This window comes from Drosophila novamexicana, unplaced genomic scaffold (assembly GCF_003285875.2).
Source record: "Drosophila novamexicana strain 15010-1031.04,08,12 unplaced genomic scaffold, DnovRS2.1 tig00004554-arrow-pilon, whole genome shotgun sequence".
NCBI lineage: Eukaryota > Metazoa > Arthropoda > Insecta > Diptera > Drosophilidae > Drosophila > Drosophila novamexicana.
In genome coordinates, this window is record NW_020825051.1 from 5411345 (window position 1) to 5438344 (window position 27000).

At 45.3% G+C, this 27000-nt stretch overlaps 13 protein-coding genes across 18 annotated transcripts; 10 read left to right on the forward strand and 3 right to left on the reverse strand.

Annotated features, from left to right (window-relative positions):
• Window positions 1-127: 127 nt before the first annotated feature.
• On the reverse strand, window positions 128-15277 carry LOC115769367 (trafficking protein particle complex subunit 11). The gene is made up of 10 exons (XM_030714150.1): window positions 14264-15277; window positions 13975-14205; window positions 13464-13907; window positions 13009-13407; window positions 12514-12942; window positions 12229-12422; window positions 1421-1929; window positions 528-1364; window positions 268-462; window positions 128-203 (listed from the first exon to the last, which is right to left on the reverse strand). Exons 1-10 carry the CDS (start codon window positions 15013-15015, stop codon window positions 177-179), a joined length of 4017 nt encoding a protein of 1338 aa, XP_030570010.1. The 5' UTR covers window positions 15016-15277; the 3' UTR covers window positions 128-176.
• Window positions 2268-4099, forward strand: LOC115769370 (trypsin alpha-3). Of its 2 annotated transcripts, none has more exons than XM_030714154.1 (2): window positions 2268-2832; window positions 2909-4099. In XM_030714154.1, the coding sequence occupies exon 2, from the start codon at window positions 2954-2956 to the stop codon at window positions 3743-3745; it is 792 nt and encodes a 263-aa protein (XP_030570014.1). In that variant the 5' UTR covers window positions 2268-2832; window positions 2909-2953; the 3' UTR covers window positions 3746-4099. The 2 variants fall into 2 exon arrangements, with proteins under 2 accessions (XP_030570014.1, XP_030570013.1); XM_030714153.1 differs by having other exon boundaries at window positions 2920-4099.
• Window positions 4015-5062, forward strand: LOC115769369 (trypsin). The gene has a single exon (XM_030714152.1). It carries the CDS (start codon window positions 4016-4018, stop codon window positions 5060-5062), a length of 1047 nt encoding a protein of 348 aa, XP_030570012.1. The 5' UTR covers window position 4015.
• LOC115769423 (seminase) lies at window positions 7045-7806 on the forward strand. The gene has a single exon (XM_030714231.1). The coding sequence runs from the start codon at window positions 7045-7047 to the stop codon at window positions 7804-7806; it is 762 nt and encodes a 253-aa protein (XP_030570091.1).
• Window positions 7852-8711, forward strand: LOC115769372 (trypsin 3A1). The gene has a single exon (XM_030714156.1). It carries the CDS (start codon window positions 7929-7931, stop codon window positions 8709-8711), a length of 783 nt encoding a protein of 260 aa, XP_030570016.1. The 5' UTR covers window positions 7852-7928.
• Window positions 9248-9996, forward strand: LOC115769424 (seminase). Its single transcript, XM_030714232.1, has one exon. The coding sequence runs from the start codon at window positions 9265-9267 to the stop codon at window positions 9994-9996; it is 732 nt and encodes a 243-aa protein (XP_030570092.1). The 5' UTR covers window positions 9248-9264.
• On the forward strand, window positions 10928-11846 carry LOC115769373 (seminase). Its single transcript, XM_030714158.1, has one exon. The coding sequence runs from the start codon at window positions 11037-11039 to the stop codon at window positions 11799-11801; it is 765 nt and encodes a 254-aa protein (XP_030570018.1). The 5' UTR covers window positions 10928-11036; the 3' UTR covers window positions 11802-11846.
• Window positions 15278-15354: 77 nt separating the features above from the next.
• Window positions 15355-16561, forward strand: LOC115769375 (stress-associated endoplasmic reticulum protein 2). The gene is made up of 3 exons (XM_030714159.1): window positions 15355-15436; window positions 15510-15618; window positions 15950-16561. Exons 2-3 carry the CDS (start codon window positions 15535-15537, stop codon window positions 16058-16060), a joined length of 195 nt encoding a protein of 64 aa, XP_030570019.1. The 5' UTR covers window positions 15355-15436; window positions 15510-15534; the 3' UTR covers window positions 16061-16561.
• Window positions 16562-16856: 295 nt separating this feature from the next.
• LOC115769355 (UPF0235 protein C15orf40 homolog) lies at window positions 16857-17627 on the forward strand. The gene has a single exon (XM_030714129.1). The coding sequence runs from the start codon at window positions 16958-16960 to the stop codon at window positions 17366-17368; it is 411 nt and encodes a 136-aa protein (XP_030569989.1). The 5' UTR covers window positions 16857-16957; the 3' UTR covers window positions 17369-17627.
• LOC115769351 (heat shock protein 83) lies at window positions 17417-21125 on the reverse strand. Its single transcript, XM_030714120.1, has 2 exons — window positions 20977-21125; window positions 17417-20017 (listed from the first exon to the last, which is right to left on the reverse strand). Exon 2 carries the CDS (start codon window positions 20015-20017, stop codon window positions 17870-17872), a length of 2148 nt encoding a protein of 715 aa, XP_030569980.1. The 5' UTR covers window positions 20977-21125; the 3' UTR covers window positions 17417-17869.
• A 434-nt stretch (window positions 21126-21559) lies between these two features.
• On the forward strand, window positions 21560-22760 carry LOC115769353. The gene has a single exon (XM_030714127.1). It carries the CDS (start codon window positions 21658-21660, stop codon window positions 22735-22737), a length of 1080 nt encoding a protein of 359 aa, XP_030569987.1. The 5' UTR covers window positions 21560-21657; the 3' UTR covers window positions 22738-22760.
• Window positions 22761-22997: 237 nt separating this feature from the next.
• LOC115769352 (flocculation protein FLO11) lies at window positions 22998-25277 on the forward strand. 5 transcript variants are annotated; one of them, XM_030714122.1, is made up of 6 exons: window positions 22998-23073; window positions 23130-23342; window positions 23403-23669; window positions 23730-23738; window positions 23904-24937; window positions 25000-25277. In XM_030714122.1, the coding sequence occupies exons 1-6, from the start codon at window positions 23047-23049 to the stop codon at window positions 25118-25120; spliced, it is 1671 nt and encodes a 556-aa protein (XP_030569982.1). In that variant the 5' UTR covers window positions 22998-23046; the 3' UTR covers window positions 25121-25277. The 5 variants fall into 5 exon arrangements, with proteins under 5 accessions (XP_030569982.1, XP_030569985.1, XP_030569986.1 ...); XM_030714125.1 differs by having other exon boundaries at window positions 24144-24937; XM_030714126.1 differs by having other exon boundaries at window positions 24408-24937.
• An 89-nt stretch (window positions 25278-25366) lies between these two features.
• On the reverse strand, window positions 25367-26572 carry LOC115769354. The gene is made up of 4 exons (XM_030714128.1): window positions 26181-26572; window positions 25999-26119; window positions 25715-25934; window positions 25367-25656 (listed from the first exon to the last, which is right to left on the reverse strand). Exons 1-4 carry the CDS (start codon window positions 26199-26201, stop codon window positions 25539-25541), a joined length of 480 nt encoding a protein of 159 aa, XP_030569988.1. The 5' UTR covers window positions 26202-26572; the 3' UTR covers window positions 25367-25538.
• Between the last annotated feature and the right edge of the window lie 428 nt (window positions 26573-27000).

A 27000-nucleotide genomic window follows, 5' to 3' on the forward strand; every position in this document is an offset into this window, starting at 1 on the left:
CCATATAATTATTAATCTTGTTGCAAACTGCTTTTGTTTCACTTTAGCAAATAAAGAGAGAGAAAGAAAGAGAGTTAACTGTTAGCTGAATTTCTTTACATACCACAATGATATATTAGGACTTTAAAACACTTAGATTAACTAAATATGCATACGCTTTAACTAACGGATAACATTTACTTGGTCAGCTGCTTTAACGGTGGCTGCAAAACAAGATGCACAATAATTTGCTTTATTAAAGGATTCAAAAAGGACTCTCCCACTCACCAGCACAAAGACGCGTTTGGGCAGAGCTCGCTGCACGAGCTCGTCGAGCAACGCATTCTGGCCATCATGCTTTTGCGGATCGGCCTTGGTGTTGTACTCCAGGGTCAGCACTGGCAGCTCCTGCCAGCCCACCTGGAGCGGATACAAATTGTAGACCAGCTCCTTCTCGTCATACGCCATTATCGAGACATCCAGCTAAAGTAAAACCATGCCAGGACATTAAATACATATTGACCAAGTAAAATAATCCTCAGACGCACCTGCTTATGGCCGGAGCATATAAAGTTATCCGATTTGCTGATGGACAGCGTGGCTATTAGATGGAGCACATGCATTGTGGGATTCTTGAGCACCACCTTGAATGCCATGGGCATTTTGACGAACATCTTCTCCTCGATGGTGCAGTATATGTTGAGCGGCGGCTCCGCTATCTCAAGGCCACTTATAATAAACTTGGATTCATTTTCCTCCTTGGCGCCAGCTCGTCGCCAGCGTATGCAAAAGACGCCAAAGCGAGGCGTTGCGGTCGCACCTGCTGCCGAGTCCAGCGTGTAGACGCCTTTGATGAAGCCGCGACAATGACCCGTTGCCTGGACCGCCTCCAGCGCTTTGTTGTATATTACACGCATGCTCTTGGGCGCATCCTGGCCCGCGGCTGGCAACGCAGTGCTGGCATCCTCGGCGCCTGTGAGGCTCAGCTTGCCGTCATCGGAATGGATCGAGTTGCTCATTATGCCCGCATTGGACAGCTGCAGTGCGCTGCCCATGCCCGGGCTGTTATTGATGATGGTCATTGTTGTGGGTATCTTGGCCAGCAGGCTCTTGCTCATGTAGGGATTCAGTGCAGCATTTGGTGCCTGAGACGGCGCATCGCCAACTTGGCCTGTTGCCATCTGTGGCTTTTGTTGCCGACTGACAAATTTATTCGGCACACTCTCCTCGGACTTGGAGCGCTCCAGATCCCGTGCAGTCGTCCAGTCCTGCAGCGTGGCATTTGTGCGCAGCACAATGACGCTTTCCAGCTGGTCGCCTGCTCTGTACTTGTTGGTGTACTTCTTGCGCTTAAAACTGTAATTCGATTGCACTAAATTGTGATCCTGTCGAGAAATACAGGGTATAACATTTGAACTGGTTCTAAGAGACGCCCACTTACACATATAAAGAAGCTGTCGAGTATCTCCACCTCATCCACGGCCAGCACCTCCGTATTGGCGCGCAGCAGAAAGTTCTCGCCGCGATAGACCTGGCTCAGTGGCCGACGGTTGAGCGTATAGAAGCGCGCACTGAACTTGAAGTCGCCGGCACAGCGCACGGTCAGGATATCCTCGCGCGACTTGCGCAGCCGCGTCTCGTCCAGATACTCAATCTGAACCGGCGATATGACCGCCAGGCTGTTGCTGACCAGCTTCACGTGCTCGGGCGTTGTATCTGTGCTGGTGGGCGTGATGCTGTGGGTGGCTGTGGCAGCTCCACCGGCGCCGGCGCTGCGATCCACATCCAACGTGTAGCTGAGTCTTTGCTGCAATTTGATCTCCGCCTCCACCAGGCTAAAGATATAGAAGGTGGCAGTGTTGCTGCCATGTCCGGACAGCTCACCCACATCAATTTGGATCTGGGCGTGCAGCTTTTGGCGACCAGACGAAACGTCTGTGGTGAGAAAAACTGCATGCAAGAAGGCGACAAGTTTTTAGGCAAAGCTTGAATTCATGAAAATCACATAGAAAACTAGGATGAGAGTGTGAAGGCGACAGGGTAGATAATGAGAAACAGAATAATGAAGACGAGAGATCTCGAAAAAGAGAGAGAACCGCGGGCCAGTTTAAAGTAACACTAAAAATAGACTTATCGAATAAAACATGTAAGTACAAGGAAAAAATGAAAATCGCATAGAAGAGCCATATTAAGAAAGCATCCTTCAAATTCCGTTTTCAACAGAAAATAAAGCTTAATGTTTTCTTATATATATACTTTTTTTGATTATCAGGGTCAGATTTCCACTTTTCCAAGTTTTAAAAAAAAAATTTAATTTTTCACAGACCAAGGGATCGAAGGCCTCCATCCACGCCAATTAAACATTCCTTTCTTTTCGACCTAAATTCCGTTGCTTTGACGATACGAACAGCGTATTGCCCTTGCAGCTGGTTGCACCCGACTAAAACATTATTTAAAGATTTTCAACAGTTGTACTTCCAATAAGAGTTGAATTGGCTTTCAACGTGTATGCTTCCAATAAGAGCTGAATTGGTTTTACGAGTCAGACTTCCAATAAGCGTTGAATCAGTTTCGCATCGTTTATAATTATAATATTAGTTCAATTAGTGTTCAGTGCGTTCGGCTTGGATGTTCTTTGTTTTGGATGCCATATTCCAGAGTCCACAGCTCGAGCTCATTTTATATAGAGTCCACATTTTGGTACAAAGAGTAAATAGCAGAGCGTAATGTCAACAAACAGTCTGAAAAGACAATGTGTGGATTGTGTAGCTGGGCAAGTTCAATGCTGTGTGTAAACAGGTGGGCACAGGTGGGCGCAGGTGTTCTAAGTGCTGCTGTAAGTTGTTGGGAAAGGTAAGTAACGCGATCTGGCGGCCTTCTCCACAAAAGCGACCTATATAAATAGCTTCAGTTGCGTCGCGTGCGACAGTTGATTCATAGCCTTCATTACAAGCACACACACGACAAGCTGGAGATGCAAATGGATTTACTGCTCCTTCTCCTGCTGCTGCTGGGCAACTGTGCGGCTGTTATCCTGGATAAAGTGGATCTCGGGCGTGTGCCTCGGGTGGTGGGCGGCCAGCGCATTGAGGTGAACACGCAGCCGCATATGGTGAACATCCGACGACGCGGTGACTTTCAGTGCGGCGGCTCCTTGGTGAGTCCACGTTGCGTGCTCACCGCCGCCCACTGTCTGCAGGCACAGGAGCACCAGCCGACGGATTATGTGGTGCGCGGTGGTGTGACCTACTTGAGGGATATGCGGAATGCGCGCTATGTGAATCGGATACTATTGCCGAGTGGCTATAATCGGAGCACGTTGGATCAGGATGTGGCGCTGCTGCAGCTGCAGAATCCGCTGCAGGGAGCGCACATTGAGCCCATCAGTCTGGCGAGGCAAGCGCCACGAGCCGGCAGCTATGTGCGCATCTCCGGCTGGGGTCTGACCGACGAGCGTTCCCGCCAACTGCCCAATCAGCTGCACAGCGTCCAGGTGAAGGTGCTGTCGCGCCCCAAGTGCCAGCAGCTATATCAGGGCTACAGAAATCTGACGGCGAGCATGTACTGCGCCTCGGTGGCTGGCCACAAGGATGCCTGTGACGCTGACTCCGGCGGGCCGGCGGTCAATGCCGAGGGCCAGCTGGTGGGCATTGTTTCCTGGGGCCGGGCGGATCGCTGCGCACGCGAGGACAGCCCGGGCGTGTACACGAGCGTGCCGCATCTTTACGACTGGATAGCACACAATATGCGCAGATATTGCCACTGAGCACCGTTTTCTCCTGTCTCTGTATTCGTCTGCACTTAGGATTAGTTAGGCCATTGAGTATTAAAGTGAAAACTAGCCCTGATTGTGTTCTTGTTTGTTTCTGCCATTGGAATCCGCGCGTCACCAACAAGGCCCACATGGCCCATTCAACCCATTCAGAAGCCGAGCTCTTTCTTTTTTTTGGCAATACTATTTACACAGTTGTACGGGTCTGTTGGGTTTTGTTGTTTTTTTGGCAAGTGCCAGGCCATAAAAGCCGCGCCAAGGTTAATGCGCACACATTCCAAATTCAAAATGCGTTTGCGTTGGGTCTACCTGGTCTTTCTGGTGCTGCTGCTGGATCAACTGGCTGCGGCAGCGCGCCGTAACCGTGCTGGCAATAGGATAAGGTCGCGGACTACAGCTGCTGCTGCCCGCGCCAGTAGCCAAGTCCAGCCACGCATCGTTTCAGGCAGCACGAGGCGCACGACGACGGCAACCAGGTCCAACGCTTCCGTGAGGCGTTCCCGGCCACGGTCGCGCATCGTAAACAGCAGCTCGAAGCGCGCCAAGAGGAGAGCCAACCGGCAGAGATCAGCAAATAAACGCACAACTAATCGCAGCAATAAAACCTCCGCTCGCATCGTCGGCGGCGTCCAGGCACGCATCGTGGGCGGCTCCACGACCTCGATTAGCTCCATGCCATATCTGGTGCAAGTGCATCGTGACAGCGCGCTGTGCGGCGGCTCGCTAATCCGAGATCAATGGGTGCTGACTGCCGCCCACTGCGTTTCCGGCCATGCCGCATCGTCATTCTATGTGATCGGCGGCACATCCACGCAGAACGGCACGGACGGAGTGGTACGCACTGTTACCTATGCCAGCGTGGCGCCCAAGTTCACCACCAAATCCATGAACATGGATGCGGCGCTGCTGAAGCTGAATGCGACCATGACGGGCACAAACATTGGAACGATTGCGTTGGGCCAGCGCATGCCCAGGCCGGGCACTCGGGTGCGAATTGGCGGCTGGGGCGTCACCAAGGAGGGCGGCGATTCGGTCACAAATTTGAGATCTGTGCAGCTCAAGGTCGTCAAGCAGAAGGTGTGTCAAAATGCATACCAAGGATCGGCCACAATTACCAACTACATGTTCTGTGCCCAGGCCAAGAACAAGGATTCCTGCAGCGGCGACTCTGGCGGCGGCGCCGTCCAAAACAATCGACTAATGGGCATTGTGTCCTTTGGCATGGGCTGCGCCAGAGCTGGCTACCCCGGAGTCTACACCAGAGTGGGCAGGATCCGCAGATGGATAAACAATACAATTGCTAACAATTGATGTTAATATATTAAATAAAGATTTGTTAATATTATGGTTCACAAAAAGCTAAAAATAACTGATGAGAGTGGAGCCTGAGCAGGGATTTCAATGCTTAACAGTATTTAATCATAATCTCTATATAGAAAACTTGTAATGACTGACTGATTGCTGATCGACCCACTTTGTTGATGCTCAAACTCTGCATAAATGTATACCTATATGCCTGTTTATACATACATGTATGCATGTTTGTTTTTTATAACATATGCTATCATGCATACATACATACATACATATTTACATATGTACATGCATATGTACGTACGAACATACATATATACATTAATACATACATACATACATACATATAGACATACATCCATACATACATACATATGTACATATATACATACATATAAACATGCACACATACATACATACATAAATACATGCACACATGCACACATAATCACATACATACATACATACACACATATATACATACATATATAGATACATACATACATACATACATACATACATACATACATCTACATACATACATACATACATACATACATACATCTACATACATACATACATACATCTACATACATACATACATACATCTACATACATACATACATACATACATCTACATACATCTACATACATATATACATCTACATACATCTACATACATATCTACTTACCCGCCCCACCTCCTCCTGGTCCACCGCCTCCTGGGGTAGCTCCTCCACCGGCCGCTGGAGCCAACTGACTGCCTTGTTCAATTTCAGCAAAGCCTACTTACATTTTTGAGAATCGAGGAGGAGAGCGCTTAAAAATTCATTTAATTTAAAGTCGTAGCGCAGTGATATGAAACTTGGACTGTGTTAAGATAAATAAAACATCCATGCATACGTACACATACATACTTACATACATACATACATACATACATACATACATACACACACACGCACACACACATATGTACATGCATACATACAAAAAGAAAACACAAAAAAAAATCCAAAAAAAAAACACCACTTCTAGCTAAGCAGAAAAAGCTGCAGAGCCTACTTGAATTCTTGAGAATCGAGGAGTAGAGCACTTGGTAGAAATTCGTTTTATTCAAATTTGCAGCACAGCGACAAATAAGCTAGGTCTGTGTTTGGTATTAGAAAACAAACATGCATGCATACATATGTACATAAATGCATATATACATACATACTCACACACACAAACACGCATCCGTGTGGCAGGTGGCCAATTGAATACTTGCACAGCTAATATATTATATTTAAGACAACCTTTCAGAGATATTGCAGAAATATATTTATAGCAAACTGTGTTTTCCTACAAAATACTTTGATTTAAAGATTTTCTTTTCTTTACAATTACTGATTTACAAATAGCGCCCGATTTCTGCCATAAATAAAAGCGAGAAAGTAAGTAGGTCTACGGTGCGCCGAAAATTTAATAGCCTTGTAGACATTACACACGCAAAAATAAAGAAAAATTGGATATCCTTTTCCTCTCGAAAACCTACTATAACAGCTTTATATTCTAATGGTCCGATCCGGCTGATTACGACACATGTAATGCCTGCAAGAGAAAGAAGAGCGCCTAGATCTCATAGAAACGACAGACGGAAATGAAAGAAACTTATAATACCCTCCACAATATTACAGTACATGATACCCTATACAAATTATAAGAGTTCAACTTCTGCTTCACACAAATGGTTGGCTCTTCTATTGGATATGCTCTTAAGTAATCAACTCGATGAGCAACAAATAAAGTTAATTATAGTTTTTTTTTTTTGAGTCAACAATAAAACCCGCTCAAATATCGGTAAAAACAATTGTGCAAATGTTGATCGACTGATCTACTACAAAAATATATCAGCTCAGATTTGTTTATATCGCAGTCAAGGTATAAAAGCACTTGGCCCCATTCCCCAAAAGTGTTAGTTCTTCCTGATTGAGAACATGCTCCGATCACAGCTCTTCGCACTGCTCTTGGCCATTGCTCTTGTGCTGGCTGAAGGAGACCAGCAACTGATAGAGCCTCGCATTGTTGGTGGCTATGTGGCCAACATCAGCGATCTGAAGTATCTGGTGCAGGTGGCCACGGCGGATGAAATCTGTGGTGGTTCCTTGATTACGACACGTTGGGTCATCACGGCCGCCCACTGCGTCCAGCGGGTGAGCCTGGCCCAATTGCATGTCTATGGCGGCACGTCCGAGCAAAGTGCTCCAAATGCCATACACCGTTTAGTTGACCTGGTCGCCATTCCGCCCGACTTTAGTATGAAAACCATGAACATGGATGTGGCGGCATTGTACCTCAATCAGGACATGACCGGTTCGAATGTGCAGACTATTGGACTGGCCAGCCAGCCGGTGCCGCCGGGCAGCCGGGTCAAAGTGTCCGGCTGGGGCGCCGTGAATCCCGGCTCCTCGGAAACGGCACGTCACGTGCACAGCGTCATAATGCCCGTGTGGTCGCAGGCTGCCTGCCGCGCGGCTTACCGTGGCATGCAGCACATCAGCCGGAGCATGATCTGCGCGGCCAAGCCGTACAGACGGGACTCCTGCGACGGTGACTCCGGCGGTCCGATGGTCTTCCGCGGCGAGCTGGTCGGCATTGTGTCCTTTGGCTACGAATGCGCCGGCCGCTTGCCCGGCGTCTACACCAGCGTGCCGGCGATAAGAAGATGGTTTATGGACGTCATGGCAGAGTATTCTTAAGTAGTTGTAGTATTCGTAACCCAAATAAACTAGTTAAAGATTACGCTTATCTGCAGTCAATTAGCTGAAGAATGTGGCGGGTCGTCGGCTATATAAGAGCTCGTTCCTGATGCTTCCGCAAAATGTGGCTCAAGCTTTTAATCTGGCTGGCGGCTCTGATCCAATTGCTGGCTGGCGCTCCAAGCGAACTGTTGGGCAAAATCTTTGGCGGCGAGACGGCATCCATTGCTGACTATCCGTTTCTGGTGAACATACGACGTGGCAAACAGTTTAGATGCGGCGGCGCACTCATCTCGCCCAGATGTGTGCTGACAGCCGCCCATTGCCTGGAGAGGCGTCACCAGCAGGTGCACGATTTGTTTGTGCACGCCCAGCAACAGTGCCTGGACGATCCAACGCCAGAGGCGCATGTGCGCCAGGCCTGGTTCGCTTGGGTACCGCCCAAATACCAGCCAGGACGTAGCCTGGACGCGGATCTGGCGGTTATCATACTGCGTCAACCCTTTGACAAATCGGCCAAGGCCAGCACGGTTCCCGTTGACTTCAACGAGCTGCCCGAAGGTGCCAATCTGACGGTCGTCGGCTGGGGCATGACCAGCAATGAGGATCATAATTGGAATCAATGCCTGCAGGCGACCAATGTCAGTCTGGTGCCGCAATGTGATTGCATCCAGCAAATGGGCAAGTATCTACCCGTCACGAACAATATGTTCTGTGCCCTGGGCGCAAATTCCACCGATGCCTGTGCCGGCGATTCCGGAGGTCCCCTTCTGTACGCGGGTCGTTCTGCCGGAATTGTATCCTGGGGCTACGGCTGTGGCTCCGGCTTACCTGGCGTCAATACACGCCTCAGCAGCTTGACGATGACCTGGTTCCTGAAGAGCTTTATAGAGCAGCACTGCTAATTGACTGGGATTAGTCCATTTAGTGAATTCTACTTTTCATCGGCTCATATTAAAGTTTGTTTCGATTCAAATCTTAAGGAAATTTCCATTTCGGTTCTTGTTTTCAATGAGTCTATTTCTTGTTTAATTTTCTAGCGTTCAATTCAACGTTCAATCTTCACTTTCAACTGCAATTCAATTTCCTTCAATTTCAATTCTAATTGCATTCATATTAAAGTTTGCTTAGGCTTCAATTTTCATTTCTCTTCTTGTTTTCAATTGGTCCAATTCTCTTTCAATGTTATAGCATTCAATTTCAGCATTCAATCTTCAATTTCAACTGCAATTCAATTTCTTCCCATTTCAATTTGAATTCTAATTGGATTATCGTGAAGAGCACACAATAATATCATATTGTCGAGGTGAGATCCATTGAAATAGTTAGTTACATATAATTACAGCTTGTTATAGGTTTAAGCGTTCAATAAATTGCTCCACAATTTACGTTGCCCACTTTCCATAGCCTCAGTTTGGACACGCCATGATCTGGTTAGGGTTGTGTGGGCTGATTGGAATGCTCCGTGCTGGGGAAGGACAACGGATTATTGGTGGTCAGGAGACGAGTATCAGCCAGGTGCCCTATTTGGTGTATCTCCGTCAAGGCGGCGGCTTTATCTGCGGCGGTTCTCTGCTGACGACCAGTTCAGTGCTAACTGCTGCGCATTGCGTCTACGGCGCCCAGGAGCAGGAGTACACTGTCCATGCGGGCGCCAGTCGTCTAGACCAAACGGCGCCCGTGGTACGTAGTGTTACCCGCTTTCACATAGCTCCAAACTACGCGGCCAGAAACTTTGACATGGACGTGGCCATACTGCAGCTGGCATCGCCTGTGCCGCTGACAGCTGGTCAAGTTGCCACAATTGCGCCTTGCCGATCGCAACCGGCTGCCAACACATATGTCCGGATCAGCGGTTGGGGCGTGCAGCAGGAGAGTAGTCGGAAGCCAGCGGCCCAGGTGCGTACAGCTGTGGTCCGCGTGCTGCCCGGCTTGGAGTGCCAGCTAGCCTACGCTGGCCAGGCGCAGCTCAGCGATTCCATGCTATGCGCTGCTGTGCGCGGCATAAAGGACTCCTGCTCCGGAGATTCTGGTGGACCGTTGGTCTATCGCGGCGAGGTCTGCGGCATTGTCTCCTGGGGATTCGGCTGTGCGCGTGCTGCCTATCCCGGCGTTTACACCAGTGTGGCCAGCGCGCGTGTGAAGCATTTCATAGATAAAACGCTGGCAAAACTTTCGAGTTTGAGCTAGTTCCGCGAGCTGCGTACTAGTTCCTTTTTGATAATTGTGAACCAAAACTAAATGCAAATTCACAATTGTCACTGTGCACTTAATAACTTAATTGGAAATATATAACAATAATGATATGCTATTTACTATTATTTCAATAATTGTTATGATGCTTATTGAAGAGTGAAAACAATAACATTTGAATTTAACGACTGGTTAACTTTTTGTTATTTAGGAGGGGAGATTTTCTGGCTGATCGCCTAAAGTGTGACTTTATCTAAATCTGATTATCTACATTTTAAATAAAGGTTCGCGCCAGGTTCCCAATATGGATTGTCAAATAAACCGATCTTTAAACCAAATCGAACCTTATTATATTCAAAATTGATTTGGGCTAAAAGAAAATACCCCAACGCATTAACAAATTGTGTCCCAACCATTGGATTTATCTAACCATATTTGATAGACTCCAATTTTGGGAAGAGTTCTGATTTAGTCCGCATATTCTATATAAAAATATCTACGACTGACAATATTTTCAGTAGAACGGACAATTAGTTAACAATTAATTAAAATTTTGAAAATAGATGACCGAGTTGTGAACCAAATTTTCGAGAATATGAATATGAACCTCAAGGCTGGTTCGATCCATAATTTGAACCATCGACTTTTTTTTGGGCTTAAAGCGGAGTTTTTTATACTTAATAATATATGTATAAGAAATATATATAAAATGTCATCAAGGTCAATAACGTTTATCTGACTCGTGTTTTAATGACTCTGTTCGAGTTTCGATGGGCCGCACACGATAGAACAACAAAATGGTTTATTAAAAATAATTATTATTTGCACAATAAAACAATGTTACAATTATATTTCCTCAAAAGGGGCCAGCATATAAAGCCGTGCAAACAAACGCGCGAGCCGACTCGGATCTGGAAAAGCTTTGTGGTTGCGACTCTTTCGACTCTGTTTGCACAAGTGATCTGCTAGGAAACGCGCCCGGCAGCGGCTAAAGCAAATATTTGACGCAATGCGTGGCTGTTTTTGCTGACAAACCAATGCGAACGGGGTTGCTGCTGCTGGTGCTGGCTATGCTCCTGCTCCGGATAGCCATTGGCAAGGCCGTCAACGAGGCGGGTGCGCGCATTGTTGGCGGTGCTCCGGTGGATATTAGCAGTGTGCCCTACTTGGTTAATCTGCGCGTCGCGGGCAATTTCATTTGTGGCGGCACACTGGTCACGCCCACTCATGTGGTGACAGCAGCCCATTGTGTGAAGGGCGTGCCGGCCAGCCGACTGCAGGTGGTGGGCGGTGCCACAATGTTAACGGATGCGACAGGTGTGCGACGCGGCGTGGAAAAGGTGTTCACGCCCAAAGCCTTCAATACACGCACCCTGCACTCGGATGTCGCGGTGCTGAAGCTGAAGTCGCCGCTGCAAGGTACGAACATTGCGACCATTGAGCTGTGCAACTCCAGCTTTCAGGCTGGCGACCTGATCAAGGTCTCCGGCTGGGGCAAGACCACCGAGAACAGCAAACGCGTTTCGCAGCATGCACGCAGCGTCGACGTGGCGCTGGTCACACGCAGAAGCTGCATCAATCAGTACAAGCTGCGCGGCGCCATTACGGACACCATGTTCTGTGCCTCGGTGCCGGGCGTTAAGGATGCCTGCGAAGGCGACTCCGGCGGCCCGGCTATCTATCAGAATCAACTATGCGGCATTGTCTCTTGGGGCTTGGGCTGCGGCAGACGCAATTATCCCGGTGTTTATACAAGTGTCAAGACTGTTAGGGCCTTTATCGATAAGGCTTTAGGCATGTAACCAAAAAGTGATCAATCAACGTGGACGATATCAGAAATAAATGCAGAACTATGGAAGGTGTTTACATTTGTAACAGAAAAATTATTCTTAATGTAAAACAGATTAAATACCATTGCAAAGTTTTCATACTAATATCAACTGATTGTTCACATAGAAATCAAATGAGGTCTATTTAAAGCCTAATCAAAATAGTTTAACAGCGGAAACAAAAAAAGAGAGAAAGTCCTAGAAAGTAGCCCCCCTCGACTATAGTATAATGAAAAAAATTGGAACAGTTTTAATGGATGGTTAGATTACGGGCACGAGAATGGGATCTTAACCCAGTTAGAATTGACCCATTCGGCAGTTCCGTGCTCAAATAGATCTTATATGTAACTCCAAATTGGATCAACATAATTGAATTACGAATAATACGTATCCCACTTACCGCTATTGCGCAGCTCCAACGGAACGCTGATGTGCACGCCCACATTCTGTAGATAGACATTATACGGATTGCTAATGGTGGTCACCACTGGATAGTACTCATTGACCAGCATTGTTGTTGCTGTTGTCGCTGCGGCGCCTGTGGGGCAATCGCCCAGCACATGTCCAAGGTTGGTTTGAGTGTTCAAATGGAAGCTGCAATGAAAGTTCAACGGAGCGTTAAATGAAGGCATGCAATCGCTGGGCGAAACGTTTATAGCTTCCGGTACGAAGCGTTTTGACCTACGTGGGCGCAATATAGCAAATGGGATTTATTGTCACATTATCATCCAGATCGCGGCTGCGCGTGTGATGCCGGAATGGCTGGCGTGCATAGTTGGCGCTGCATGTTAGCAATGCGCCAATTTGATCGGTGCCCATGAGCGCCTCCAGGCGCACGATGCGCAGTTGTGTGTTCTCATTGAACTGCTGCGCCTCCGTGCTGCACATGAGCTGGTAGTAACAGCCGGGCTTTAATCGCTTGTTCTTTTCATACGTTTTTGGTTCCAAGTGCTCTTTTTCCAGGGACTGTTGCTGCTGCTGGGCACGCAGCTGCAGCAGACTGGGGAAACACAAATACTTAAGCGCCTCTAGCTTGTAGCTATTTTGCGGATTACTGGCATCGGCGAGCAGCACCTGAAAGCTGCGTATGCGCAGCGGCACATCAGTCAAAACGCTGCGCGAAATAAGAAATACAATTAGCATATACTAAATATGTGCATAGGCAACTGTTCCAACTTACCGCACTATCAAATGCAACTGCAGCACATCGTTATTGTTAAGTTGAACTTGTTGGAATGTAGCGCACAGCTCAAGAACATCGCTAACCTTATCTAAATCTATTTGTATGGGCGATTTTACGCTGGCCAGTGCGTTACTCCACAGCTCTTGAATCTCGGGTGTCAATTGAGTTTGTGGCATAGGTGGCACGTTCTGAAAGACTTGCCATAAGTTCTCCAGCAGCAGCACGCGCTCCTTTTGCTCGCCATGATGACGCAGCGACAGCGCCTCAATGCTGCATGCTATGTAATCGGCCACAGAAGCGGAGAGCAGCGCACAGCGTAGCGTCTTTAGCAGCACATCACTAAAAATGGTCGACCATTTCTCCTGACGGTAATCGGGCAGCATTAAAGAGTACAGACTAAAAGAAGAATCAGCTGGATTATAATCAAAATTAAACAAATAGCAGCTACTCACGTTAATGCCTTGGCATGATCGCCACTGCGCAGATACTCCTCAGCCATGTCAATAGCTAGTTTTTTGCGAAATCTCAAGCACTTGTAGATCTTAAACTGCGCCATGGCCTGACTGAGCAGCGCTATAATAGCCGATGAGTGATTATAGTTGCATTCCAGCTCGCACAGCTGCACATTCGCCAGCTGCTCGGCAACTGGATCACCCGTCTTCACTGCACGTACGCCAAAAAACTCGGTGTATAAACTGGACTGCGTTTGGCTCGGCGTTGGCATTGGCTTTGTTGAACTCGTACTTAAGAGCGTGGCACTGGCCTGTTGGGCAGCCTCGCGTCGCTTGATCACATACTCAGCGGCCTTTTGGAAGTAAATGCCCGGATGCTGGGTCTGAAGTGCAGGCAAACCATTTTTGATGGCCTCACAGAAGAGTTCCGCGAAGACAGAGTGTCTGCAAGCAACAATTTTATGTATGTATATTTTAATGTGTTTGAAGGCCGTTTAAATGTGCAGCTTACTGCGTACTTAGCCAAGCGTGATGCTCAAAGGCTAGATCCTTGAAGCCCACGCAATTTTTGTATTTCTCAACATGTATAATAAACTGATTGATGGAATCCCTTGGTGTTTTCAACTTAAACATTAACCGACACATCTTATAGTTGAGAAAGCCGGCCACCGTTTTTATTTCCATACAATTGGCATCAGTGATCCGTATCTCATCCAAGTTTCCATAGGCCTGAAAATAGTGTCTGCAAGCAGAGTAAACATCATTGCATTGCCAGCTCTATTGTTGGAATATTCGCTTACTTTTGTGCCGTGCTAAAGTCCTGCCTGATCTCTGCGACAAATCCTAGCTTATACTGATGGCGTATCTTGAGTGTGGTATGCGCCGCCGAGAGCTGATCGCGGTGCGTACGTATTCGTTTGGACATAAGTGCATAGTAGGACTGAGCCATGTCCAAAAACGCTGACTCCAGACGTTGCGTATAACCCATCAGATGCTCCGTGTGTGGCAATATGAACAGCATTTTGCTGGTAATGCCACAAGCGGTAGTTAGACTGGCAGCACGCTCAGCCGCCAGCATATCCTCGCCAGGAGGAAGAGGTGCTGACTTCTGGAGCAGCACTAGGCACAGCCTCGTATTACGTTCTTGTAAAGCATTTTTTAGGCCTTGCACAATTGCTGCGCATTGCACTTGTTTCTCTGTCCACTGGCCGTCGTTCCATTCGATATCCTGGAAGAGCACCACGACTGATGGCAAGACATGGAGATGCTTTAACATCCAATTTCGCTTAAGTATTCCCTTTGGATGGTACCACTCGTAGGATGCTCGTTTCGGCTTGGCGACTGGAAACTCATAGTTCGGAGGCAGTAGTTTATATTGCACGGCAGCGCGGTCCCTCTCCCTGTCCGCTGGCTTCCGTTGTAGAGTGCCGCTGAACGCATCCCAAATGGATTTGTGCACGCTCTGGTTCGCGATATCCAAGCCACAGAAACCTATCAGCGGTTGTGGTATTACGAGCAGCTCTGACGGCAAAGTGGTGGCATCAATCGTCATAGTTTAGTATGTGTTATAGATGTGATTTCCCTCCCCGCACACTGCTGACAAACTCTACTTCAAGGCCTGGGCGCTGGTCGTTAACTGGGCGTGGATTTCGCGTTTGCAATGCCTTTAGTGCATTGGGCGCACGCACTACAACAACTTGTATGTATTGTGGAGCTGTTGTTGCCAAAAAATCCAGCAATTTTTACCGTATAAAATGTAAATAAACGCCGCCCCAGAAAATGCAGTTTGCAATCAGCTGTAGCTGTACGTAAGCTTGTTATCGTCATCGAACACCGATAACTAGCTGCGCATGCAGCCCTGAGCATAGCTGTCACAGACGCACGAACTGTCAGTGGGTTGCCTTCGGCTTCTTTATACGTGTCGTGTACTACGTACTTTCACATTCATTTTGTTATTTTCGCTCTGAACGCAGGTGATGCTCGCGTGTGTATGTTGGAAAGTAATTACAATTGTATTAAAACATAGCATTTTTTTAAATTTCACAGTGCAACTACGTCATAAACGCATAAAATGGCTCCACCACAGAGAATGCGCGTCGCTAACGAAAAGGCCAGCAAATATGTGACAATGCGTGGCAATGTACCCAAATCCTCGGTAGGTGTTAAAATCCGAACGAAATTGGCATGTTTTTAATATATAATATGGGGGTCACAGTGTTATCCACTGCCACAACTGCAAAACAATAGAGATAATGGCACCTGCACGAGCCAACTAGATTCAATACCAATACCGAAAAGTGCCACGCCGTCATTGATTTTATTGTTGTTGCAAGTGTGCATGTGCGTATCTGTGTGTGTATGTGTGAGTGTGAGAGTTGAGTCGAATGTTATCGCTGCTTCTGGAATTGCTTAGCTGTGGCTTCGATCTCTTTAATTAATGTTTATCTCTGGTGTTAATCTCTTGTTTTTCTCTTGACAATTTCCAGAAAGCGAAAGAAGGACAATACCCTGTGGGACCCTGGCTCTTGGCATTGTTTATCTTTGTCGTCTGCGGATCAGCGATTTTCCAGATCATACAGTCGATTCGGGCTGCGTAAACCTGAGCGTACACAAAATTTAATTATATATACCTAAGCTCAGCATACTAACACACACACACACACACACACAGACAGAACAGCTTTGACGTCTTCTCTCAAGAACCCTTCGTAACTAAACTATCCCGGCATTATGTGCAACGTCCGCAGAGATATTGAACTCCACGACAACTTGGCTTTTTAGTTTACCGAATTTTATGCAATACGTATTTCTATACACATGCAAAATTTAAGTCCATATTGTGTAATTTTTATTAATAATTAAGCTTATAAACCGAACATTATGTACGCCCATATTGTGAAAGCATTCCTGCAAACCGCTGCGCGCACTTACAAAATACTTATTTGCTGATTGTGCAAAAGGTATGCACAAGTTTATAGATAACTGCATTTTAAAAAGCTTTTGCAGCGATTTGAATAGTGCAAGTGTTTAAATGTTATTTTCGGATACGAGGACGACTAGAAGAAAAAATTTATAAGTAAATACAATGATGAATATAATATATGATAATTTTTTACAACAAAATAAATTTGTGTTCTTATTTTATTAATAACATCACTATATAAATATACTTTTTCCATACACATCATAATTTTTCGGGTTTCGGAAACAATGTTTAATATACCTTCGGAAGAAACGGTATATGTATGGTGCAGCTTAAATTTTATTTCAAAGATGCTGCAGCCCTGGCAGTTGTGTCCCATACACGTTACGATTAAATTAAATGTTCTGTTTGACAATATTTATCTGATTTAATATTAAAACAAATCGTATCGTGTAAGGGCCTGACACGAGTCAAACAGCTGATCACTTTGGACGCGGGTGCTTTTCCGATGAATAAATAAATATTTTCGTTAAAATAAGCCTGTAAGGCTATTTAGAAAACTAAAAAACTAATGCGACGCATTTATACAGCAGCCAACGCCCAAATAATGTCGAAAAACAAAGGAAAAGGTAAAGCAACGCCCGCTGCCGCTGCGACAACCCCGCCTGCCACTAATACGCCGGTCACACTGGACAAGAGCGGCAACATTGTCATCAAGATTCTGGCGAAGCCGGGTGCAAAGCAGAATGGCATCACGGACATTGGACTAGACGGCGTTGGTGTCCAGATTGCTGCGCCGCCCAGCGAGGGAGAAGCCAACGCCGAGTTGGTAAAATTTCTGTCCAAAGTACTGGGACTGCGCAAAAGCGACGTTTCCCTGGACAAGGGCTCCCGTTCCCGCAACAAAATCGTGCTCGTTAGCAAGGGCGCGTCCACAGTGGAAGCCATAGAGCAATTGCTGCGAAAGGAATGCGAATCTTAGGCGTAATATTAAAATCTGTATTTGCTAGTTAATAAACGACTTTTATAATTTTTAAACACATTTGCTTGTTTATTTTAGTTTATGTTTTATCATCGATCCGATCATCCAACCTTATTACATATTCCATTAAATAGCTAACGCATACGAAGTCTTTGTATTTCTTTCTTTCGTTACATTAATTACTTGGATTCTAAATTAGAAATTTCTTATAAACGACAACTGCTCTAAATGAATGTGTAAATCCTAATAGTACAAATTATTCTTGATCCTTGAGTTAAGCGTATTTCTGTCGCCTATAACGCGACACAACGTAAATACAAATTACAATGTAAACTGAAGTATTAAATAATATGTTGTCAAGTCAACACAAGAAGCGGTTCCGACAAAGGAAATGAAATGTGATCAACTTTTAAATAATTTTGTAATGGTATGGTTTTCCTTTTGGTGGGGGGTGGGGTGTGTGTACGTGCGAGGGGCGGGGCGGTCGGTTTGTGTGGCTGCTTAATCGACCTCCTCCATGTGGGATGCATCCTCGGTGTCCTCAACCAAAGATGGAGCATCGCCAGCGCTTTGGGCATCCTCGGTGGTCATGGGCTCATCCTCATCGATGCCAAGACCCAGCTTGATCATGCGATAGATGCGGCTGGCGTGCACCTGGGGGCTGTCCAGCGAGAAGCCAGATGACAAGAGCGATGTCTCGAACAGCAAAATGACCAGATCCTTAACTGCCTTGTCGTTCTTATCGGCATCGGCCTTCTGACGAAGTGTCTCGACAATTGGATGATCGGGATTGATTTCCAGATGTTTCTTGCCGGCCATGTAGCCCATGGTGGAGGTGTCACGCAGAGCCTGGGCCTTCATGATGCGCTCCATGTTGGCGGACCAGCCGAACTGCGAGGTGACAATGCAGCAGGGTGAGTCGACCAAACGGTTGGAGACGACAACCTTCTCAACTTTGTTGTCCAGAATCGATTTCATCAGCTTGCACAGGCTCTCGAACTTAGCCTTGTCCTCCTCGCGCTTCTTCTTTTCGGTCTCATCCTCGGGCAGTTCCAGACCCTCCTTGGTGACAGACACGAGCTGCTTGCCCTTGTATTCCTTCAAGTGCTGGATGACGTACTCATCGATGGGTTCGGTCATGTAGACCACCTCAAAGCCGCGTGCCTTGACGCGCTCAACGAAAGCCGAGTTGACGACCTGATCCTTGGACTCGCCAGTGATGAAGTAGATGTGCTTCTGGTTCTCCTTCATCCTCGACACATAGTCGGACAATGAGCAGAAATCATCACCGGAGGCCGAGGTGTGGAAGCGCAAGAAATCGGCCAATTTGGCGCGATTGTTGCTGTCCTCGTGGACGCCCAGCTTTAGGTTCTTGCTGAACTGGTCGTAGAACTTCTTGTAGTTCTCCTTGTCCTCGGTGAGCTCCTCAATCAGCTCCATGGTCTTCTTGACTAGATTCTTACGGATGACCTTCAAAACCTTGTTCTGCTGCAACATTTCACGGGAAATGTTAAGCGGCAAATCCTCGGAGTCGACCACACCCTTGATGAAGTTCAAGTACTCGGGAATGAGATCCTCGCAGTTGTCCATGATGAACACACGGCGCACGTACAGTTTGATGTTGTTGCGCTTCTTTTGGTTCTCGAACAGATCGAAGGGTGTGCGGCGTGGGATGAAAAGCAGAGCACGGAACTCCAGCTGACCCTCAACGGAGAAGTGCTTCACAGCCAAATGGTCCTCCCAGTCGTTGGTCAACGACTTGTAGAACTCTCCGTATTCCTCCTGGGAGATATCATCGGGATTACGTGTCCAGATGGGCTTTGTCTTGTTCAACTCCTCATCTTCTGTGTACTTCTCCTTGATCGTCTTTTTCTTCTTGGCATCCTTATCCTTCTTATCGGCGTCCTCATCTTCGCCGACATCCTCGATCTTGGGCTCATCGGTGTCCATCTCCTTCTTCTCTTCACCCTCCTTCTCATCATCCTCATCATCGCTAACTTCCTTCTCGCGCTCCTTCTCTACCAGCAATTTGATGGGGTAGCCAATGAACTGGGAGTGCTTGTTGACAATCTCCTTGATCTTGCTCTCCTCCAGGTAATCGGTCTGATCCTCCTTGATGAACAGCACAATCTTGGTGCCACGGCCCAAGGGCTCGGAGTTATCGGCACGGACAGTGAATGAGCCACCAGCGGACGACTCCCAGACGTACTGCTCATCATCGTTGTTCTTTGAGGTGACGGTCACCTTGTCGGCAACCAAATAGGCCGAATAGAAGCCAACACCAAACTGGCCAATCATGGAAATATCGGCACCAGCCTGCAATGCCTCCATGAATGCCTTGGTGCCCGACTTGGCAATTGTGCCCAAGTTGTTGACCAAATCGGACTTGGTCATACCGATGCCGGTATCAATGATGGTCAGTGTACCAGCGGTCTTGTTTGGGATTAGCTTGATGTACAGCTCCTTGCCGGAGTCAAGCTTGCTGGGATCCGTCAGCGATTCATAGCGGATCTTGTCGAGCGCATCAGACGCATTGGAAATCAATTCACGCAAGAAGATTTCTTTGTTCGAGTAGAATGTGTTGATGATCAACGACATGAGCTGAGCAATCTCAGCCTGGAATGCGAAAGTCTCAGCTTCTTCAGGCATCTGCAACCAAAAACAAACCAAATTAAAATTAAGTAAACAGTGCACACACAATTATCCAGGCCAGAAAATCTGCATGCATTCCTTGCAACTTCACGAGTGTGAAAATTTGTCGCCGAAAATTCAACTTCAAATTAAATCGGATTTTCCGCCATTTGCATTAGCTCCAATTAGAGTATATTCGTGCACATAAACTATTGCTTGCTCACTCACTCATGCACGCAAGTACATACATTCAAAAGCGATGTACACACTGGCCTCGCTCCTTCGCATGTACGAGTTTTGTGTATGTATGCACGCATGCATGTACATATTCAATTGGAAAAATCGAGAAGCGTTCCCTTGCCAACAAATACAATTGCTTGATGTATTCTAGAAATTTACCCTTTATATATATTGCAATTGGTAAATACAAATCTTGCTTTTTATTCACAATGAATTTCTAGAATTTTTCTTTGAAGCGCCGAAAAATTTCTGCGCAAATTCGCACGTGTGAGAGCAAGACAAAGGCAAATAAATGCAAATGCAATTGTATAATGTGCGAAATATGAAAGTACGTAATCTTCATCGAATTTCTATAACTATTTGAAATATTGGGAAGACTGTAAAAAAAAATAAATGCAACCTTCTGGAAGCAATGCTCGAGAAATTTCGAAAATTTTCTTCAACCGGCATAATTTGCAAGTGAGTCAATTCAAACGCGCGCTCTTTAATTTTGTAGCTGTGTGCGTGAGCACGTTAAACCTTGCATTTAATTTAAATTTCACATATTATAAATGAAACATAGTTCGTTGGGCGGCAATTTCTAGAACTTTCTGCAATCGATACCACAAGGAATTGTGTCAAGAGCGCTTCCTTTGCATACACACATACATTTGTTAAAATTCACGAATGAAATTGCCTTTGTGCAGCATTTTCTCCGTTTTAATAAAAAGAAATGTTGCAAATTTGTCGTTGCTTACCTTGTATGTCTTTGTTTCACAGAATTAACTTTAAAAACAATATACTTTTCAGTTTTCTTTGGGCAGAAAATGAAATTCACTTTTTCGCTTTGCTTTGCTTTCAAGCAGACGCTTCACAATGCTCACCGCACGAATTTTGTTTCAATACTGACAAGCCGGCATCTGCTTACTGCTGCTTTTATAGAGGGTGCACAAAATGCCTCGAAACTTCTAGACACTTCTAGAGACTTCTCGTCGCCAGGGCTACCTCTTCCGGTTATCAACACATTGTTGCATAGCGACAACTGGCAGTGTTGTAGGTGGATGGTTTTGTAAAGTTCTAGAAAATATGTATAATGTTTGGGATTTATTGGTGTTTCAGTATTATATAAAAAAACCTAGGTCATTTAATAAACCCATAAACACTATTGGCATGTTAATAAGCTTTAGCACAAGAATTATATAATCTGCAATACATGAGAAAAGTATAATTTAATAAATATTTTAAATTATTTGTATTCTCAGTCTATGCGTACTTTTAGTATATTTTTCGTTTTTCTTTGGTATTTTAGTGCCAAACTTGGCATGAACATAAAGTGTGCCCGACCTTTTCTTTATGTGAATTTTGGAACTAAGTTAGTAACGCGTTTTTTGTTTATGCCGTCGTTAAATTAGGAATAAGAGAATTGATAATCTGTTAACATGGGTGGCACTCGCTGCGTATTTCGCGACTGTCAGGTCTCAACACAGCGTAATCCGAAGATGCATTTCTTTAAACTGCCAGTTCGTGATCCAGTTCGCCTGGAAACCTGGATAAAGAATTGCGGTAACGCCGACATTTTAAATGTTACACGGGAGAAGCTATCAAATCGCGCAGTTTGCGCCCGCCACTTTCGCTACGAATGCTTCATGAACTACAAATTGGATCGACTTATTCCGAACCAGACACCAACATTGATGCGCGTCAGCAAGGATCTGGCCTGGGATCTGGAGCACCTCGACGAGAATGGCGAAGCCACAATGGTCAAGCTGTCCATGCCCACATTGTCACACTTGATACCTCCCGATAATTTCGAATGCCCACTTGGTTTCACCGAGGATGCACGATTTGGGCGTAAATACGCAGCGAGAAGACGAACGCCCCCAAAGCCTTTGACCCTGGAACCAAATAAAAAACAAAAAGTTGCGCCGGAGCAGCTTAACAAGACTGAGGCATCCAAAATTGTTGACTTGAGCACAGTCAACATAGATGATGGAAAGCTGGACAAGGAGCTGTCCGGAAAAGTTGTTGATATGGAAATATTAACAGAGCCCAATAAAGCGGAATCCGCTGCTCTGCAAACTTCACCCTCCACCGAAGAGATTCCCCAAGAACTGCAGCTTAGGTATGACCAATTGAGTGCAAACTACGAGCAGCTCTTAAGGGATAATGCCGATTGCAAGCAATCAATAATAAGACTAGAGGCTCAAATTCAAGCCTTAAAAAGCAATAGCACAACCTCCTCCTGTACGCCACAATTGACCAAGCCACAACTGTATAATGGCATTAAAAAATATCTGGGACCAACCATGGCTGCGCTCGTGCGTATGGAAATGTTTGGCGGCGCCGAGCGTCCATGGAAGGAAGATGAGCGCGACTTTGCCAAGGAGCTGCTGCAGCTCGGCGAAGACGTTTACACACATTGCTGCGATGAGTGGCGATTCCGGTTGCCCTCGCTGCGTATGGCACGCAGCTGGCTGGATGACAAAGGCGCCGCAGTTTCCGCAGATGAACAGCTATAGACGCAACATTTGATGTCATCTTTTCGGATAAGATCAGCAGACAGAAATGTGTTATCTTTAATTAGGTGTATATAAAAAAACTTGTTCTCATTTGGATGTTTTTTGGCATCAATGCCAAATTTATATGTGGCACAAGCAGCAGAACTATAATTTATTTGCTCATGCCAATCTTTATGATTATAATCCATGCCCATGGGCTCCGTATAAATCATAATTGCCGCATTATTAAAATGCGATTTGGAAAATAAGCACGCTTCAAAGCTTTTTCGGCCTCTCAACCGAACAGACATATCAAACGAAGACTTCAGGATGAGTCCGTGTCACAAAATTGCAGCAGTAAGTAAAGAAGAAAAATGTGCTACAAAATATGCCCTAACATTTCTTATTTGCAGTTGATAGTTCTGCTTCCATTGCTGGAAATGATAAATTGCCAAACGTGCTCAGATTGTTCACAGACAGACGACATATACGCCTGTGTGGACGAATTCAAGTATGGAATCTGCTTCGGTCTGGGTACCGTCTATCCCAGTGCCATTGAGTCATGTCCAGATGGTTATTACTGCAATGTTGGGGGCACATTTTGCACTCCGATGGAGACCTCTTCTGTTAGTTCTTTAGAAATTATTAACGTTTGCAATGCATAATTTCAAGTTCCAATATTGTAGCCATCCTGTGTAACATCCACGACTACAGTGGCAACCAGTGAGCCGTCCTCATCGCAGTCCACCGAATCGACTACAGGTATAACCACGGACTCGTCCACCTGCTCAGATTGTTCACTGACAGACGACGTGTATGCCTGTGTGGATGAATTCAAGTATGGAATCTGCTATGGTCTGGGTGCCGTCGACCCTGATGCCATTCGTTCATGTCCAGATGGCTTATACTGTAATGTTGATGGCACATTTTGTACACCGATGGAGACCTCTTCTGTTAGTTCCGTAAAAATGTTAGAAGTTGGCAATTTTTAATCTACCATCTTTTTATTGCAGCCATCCTGTGTAAGTACCACAACTGTGGGGCCCACTGCTTCGCCAACTTCACAGACCACAGAGTCGTCTACATCGCAAACCACAGAAACGTCTACATCACAGTCCACAGATTCGTCGACATCGCAGTCCACAGATTCTTCAACAGTTACACCCACTGAATCGTCCACCCCACAGTCCACAGAATCGTCTACATCACCGGTCACAGTAGCATCTACATCACAGGTCACAGATTCATCTACATCGCAGGCCACAGAATCTTCAACAGTTACACCCACTGAATCGTCCACCACACAGACCACAGATTCTTCAACAATTACATCCACTGAATCGTCCACCCCACAGTCCACAGAATCGTCTACATCGCAGTCCACAGATTCTTCAACAGCTACACCCACTGATTCTTCCACCTCGCAGTCCACAGAACCTTCTACATCGCAGGTCACAGAATCTTCTACGTCTCAGGCCACAGATTCTTCAACTTCTACACCCACTGATTCGTCCACCTCGCAGTCCACAGAATCTTCTACATCGCAAGTCACAGAATCTTCTACATCCCAGACCACAGATTCTTCAACAATTACACCCACTGAATCGTCCACCCCACAGTCCACAGATTCGTCTACATCGCAGTCCACAGATTCTTCAACAGCTACACCCACTGATTCTACCACCTCGCAGTCCACAGAATCGTCTACATCACAGGTCACAGAATCTTCTACGTCTCAGGCCACAGATTCTTCAACAGCTACACCCACTGATTCGTCCACCTCGCAGTCCACAGAATCTTCAACGTCGCAGGTCACAGAATCTTCAACATCGCAGTCCACAGAATCGTCTACATCGCAGGTCACAGAATCTTCTACGTCTCAGGCCACAGATTCTTCAACAGCTACACCCACTGATTCGTCCACGTCGCAGTCCACAGAATCTTCAACGTCGCAGGTCACAGAATCTTCAACATCGCAGTCCACAGAATCGTCTACATCGCAGTCTACAGTATCGTCTACATCGCAGTCCACAGATTCTTCAACAGCTACACCCACTGATTCGTCCACCTCGCAGTCTACAGTATCTTCTACAACTCAGTCCACAGATTCGACAACACCAATAACGACAACAGCTGCTCCCGAAGTTGATCCCGATGTATACTGTGCGGGTGTCAACATGAAAGGCTATTTCAGAGTCGAGAGTGATTTAACCTGCAAAGAGTAAGTTGCTTGCCAATCGCCTTATAGTTAAAAGAATATATATATTATTTATGTTTCTACAGATATGTGTACTGTTATAAAATATCGGGCGAATACTTCGGCTGGCTCTACTATTGCAACACCAACGAATATTATAACTCCAAAACGACTCTCTGCGAAACTGAACGACCTGATGACTGCTAAAAATGATTATTATGTTACATAATATTCCTCGCAAATCTGTATACAAGTTCTATAAACTACTGCGAGGCAGAAAACTAAATAAATATTTTATATAACTGAATAAAAATAACTATTGTTAGTTATTTGGCAGGCTTTCCAAAATGTGGCTGGAAAAACTGTATGCAAGTTTTATAAACTACTGCAAGGCAGAAAACTAAAAAAATATTTTATATAACTAGATAAAATATAAATGATTATTGTTAGTTATATATTAATAAACGCTTCTCTGTGTTGTTCATCAACGAGTTTAAGTTTAAGCTTTTCTTGTGTGTATAGAACAGAGAATATTTATATTTATTTCAAACTATTAGGAAAAGAAAAACAAAAGAGTAATGAGACAGTATCAAGCTGGAGACGCGTAAGGAAAGTAATAAAATGTTTATGTACAACTTTCTGGTTTTTCATTATCGCAGTAGTCTCCGTTAAACCAAAATCCTGTTCCACACTCCTGGACAATGGCAGTCCACCCATTATTGCCATTTTCGCATTGCACGTACCTATGAGATAAGTTACACATATTAGGTGGACAGCATTGTTAAGGTAGTATATGCTTACGTGGCACAGGTGGGATCCGATTTATTTGTATACCAGCCTACCGTTTGAGTTTCCTTACAAAATGTGTCTGGATCCCATGAGGCCTCCGTGGTGGTAGCTGGCGTGGTGGTTGACCCAGTTAGACAATTGGTAGTTCCGCTTGCTTTTGGATAACATATATATTTTTGCCCGGTGCAATGATAATCCGTGGGACATTCTATATAATCCTCTGTCGGAATGCCTGAATAATTGTTGAAGCTGAGTGAATCGCTCTGCTTATGAATGGAGCTTTCATCAATCCTTACCATTTAGGCAGATCGAAAATGAGGTTTCACTGTGACAGGCAACAGGAACTTCAGTTTGGCAGACATCGCACTGACCCATTAAACTGGATGGAAGGGCTAAGGAAACTATAAAAACCAGAACCTAAAAGGGAGAGTAACATATTCGTTATATCAAATAAAGGACAGATATATGCGTTACTTACGATCTTCGAAAAGTGAAACATTTTAGAGCATGTGCAGTGCAGCGACTAATATGATGGACTGGCACAAATTGATGGATCTCTTGATTTATATTCTAATCTAATGTGCACAGATAAGAAAAACAACCTTGATTTTGATCACATCATAAAGAATTTTTTGGCTGTATATTATAGCAACTGCGATAAACCTTGAGAGAGTCATAAACCAAAGTTAAGACTCGTGAGTCTGGGATAATCATTTTCTTTGCGAAATATTATCTTAGAGAATCAACAAAATGGTGCAAAATAATTAAGAGCTGTTCTCGATTCTCTCATGTTATTTAAGAAAAACAGAAAACAAGATATTCTTGAATAGTTGGCGACATTTTACTTAAACAGCATAGTATAAAATTGTTTTAGGTGCAATTATCTGGCTTCACGGAATCACAAGCTGTCCCATTAAAATATGGCTTTTTCGATGATGAGCATTCAACTATAGATCCAGTCATTGCACCGCTTCCACTTTTATAACAATAAATGAACCTAAATCAAATGAATAACATTATATAGGGAGTAGTAGGAGGATTGGTAAGTTACTTACGATTTACAGGTGGGATCGCCTTTGTTTACATAATTATTAGCCTGACTCTGGGTGGAGCAAAACGCGACTGGGTCCACAACGGGTATACAGATGGGTTGATAGTCAGTTTCTGGATAACAGATATACTTTTCGCCGGTACAAATGTAGTCAGTGGGACAGGTTATAACGTCGTTGGTGGCCACTCCTGTGACCAGAACAGAATGGCTTCGGTATTATAACATCCACGAATCTCTCATGACATAT

Coding starts and splice junctions, on each gene's coding strand:
- LOC115769370 (XM_030714153.1), top strand. CDS start 2,732: ATGTGTGGATTGTGTAGCTGGGCAAGTTCAATGCTGTGTGTAAACAGG. Junction 2,833..2,919: donor GCTGTAAGTTGTTGGGAAAG/GTAAGTAACGCG, acceptor GTTGATTCATAG/CCTTCATTACAAGCACACAC.
- LOC115769369 (XM_030714152.1), top strand. CDS start 4,016: ATGCGCACACATTCCAAATTCAAAATGCGTTTGCGTTGGGTCTACCTG.
- LOC115769423 (XM_030714231.1), top strand. CDS start 7,045: ATGCTCCGATCACAGCTCTTCGCACTGCTCTTGGCCATTGCTCTTGTG.
- LOC115769372 (XM_030714156.1), top strand. CDS start 7,929: ATGTGGCTCAAGCTTTTAATCTGGCTGGCGGCTCTGATCCAATTGCTG.
- LOC115769424 (XM_030714232.1), top strand. CDS start 9,265: ATGCTCCGTGCTGGGGAAGGACAACGGATTATTGGTGGTCAGGAGACG.
- LOC115769373 (XM_030714158.1), top strand. CDS start 11,037: ATGCGAACGGGGTTGCTGCTGCTGGTGCTGGCTATGCTCCTGCTCCGG.
- LOC115769367 (XM_030714150.1), bottom strand. CDS start 15,015: ATGACGATTGATGCCACCACTTTGCCGTCAGAGCTGCTCGTAATACCA. Junction 14,206..14,263: donor GACTTTAGCACGGCACAAAA/GTAAGCGAATAT, acceptor CTCTGCTTGCAG/ACACTATTTTCAGGCCTATG. Junction 12,423..12,513: donor ATTTGCTATATTGCGCCCAC/GTAGGTCAAAAC, acceptor CTTTCATTGCAG/CTTCCATTTGAACACTCAAA.
- LOC115769375 (XM_030714159.1), top strand. CDS start 15,535: ATGGCTCCACCACAGAGAATGCGCGTCGCTAACGAAAAGGCCAGCAAA. Junction 15,619..15,949: donor GCAATGTACCCAAATCCTCG/GTAGGTGTTAAA, acceptor GACAATTTCCAG/AAAGCGAAAGAAGGACAATA.
- LOC115769355 (XM_030714129.1), top strand. CDS start 16,958: ATGCGACGCATTTATACAGCAGCCAACGCCCAAATAATGTCGAAAAAC.
- LOC115769351 (XM_030714120.1), bottom strand. CDS start 20,017: ATGCCTGAAGAAGCTGAGACTTTCGCATTCCAGGCTGAGATTGCTCAG.
- LOC115769353 (XM_030714127.1), top strand. CDS start 21,658: ATGGGTGGCACTCGCTGCGTATTTCGCGACTGTCAGGTCTCAACACAG.
- LOC115769352 (XM_030714121.1), top strand. CDS start 23,047: ATGAGTCCGTGTCACAAAATTGCAGCA. Junction 23,074..23,129: donor CGTGTCACAAAATTGCAGCA/GTAAGTAAAGAA, acceptor TCTTATTTGCAG/TTGATAGTTCTGCTTCCATT. Junction 23,343..23,402: donor CTCCGATGGAGACCTCTTCT/GTTAGTTCTTTA, acceptor CCAATATTGTAG/CCATCCTGTGTAACATCCAC.
- LOC115769354 (XM_030714128.1), bottom strand. CDS start 26,201: ATGTTTCACTTTTCGAAGATC. Junction 26,120..26,180: donor TGTTTCACTTTTCGAAGATC/GTAAGTAACGCA, acceptor TCTCCCTTTTAG/GTTCTGGTTTTTATAGTTTC. Junction 25,935..25,998: donor ATTTTCGATCTGCCTAAATG/GTAAGGATTGAT, acceptor ACAATTATTCAG/GCATTCCGACAGAGGATTAT.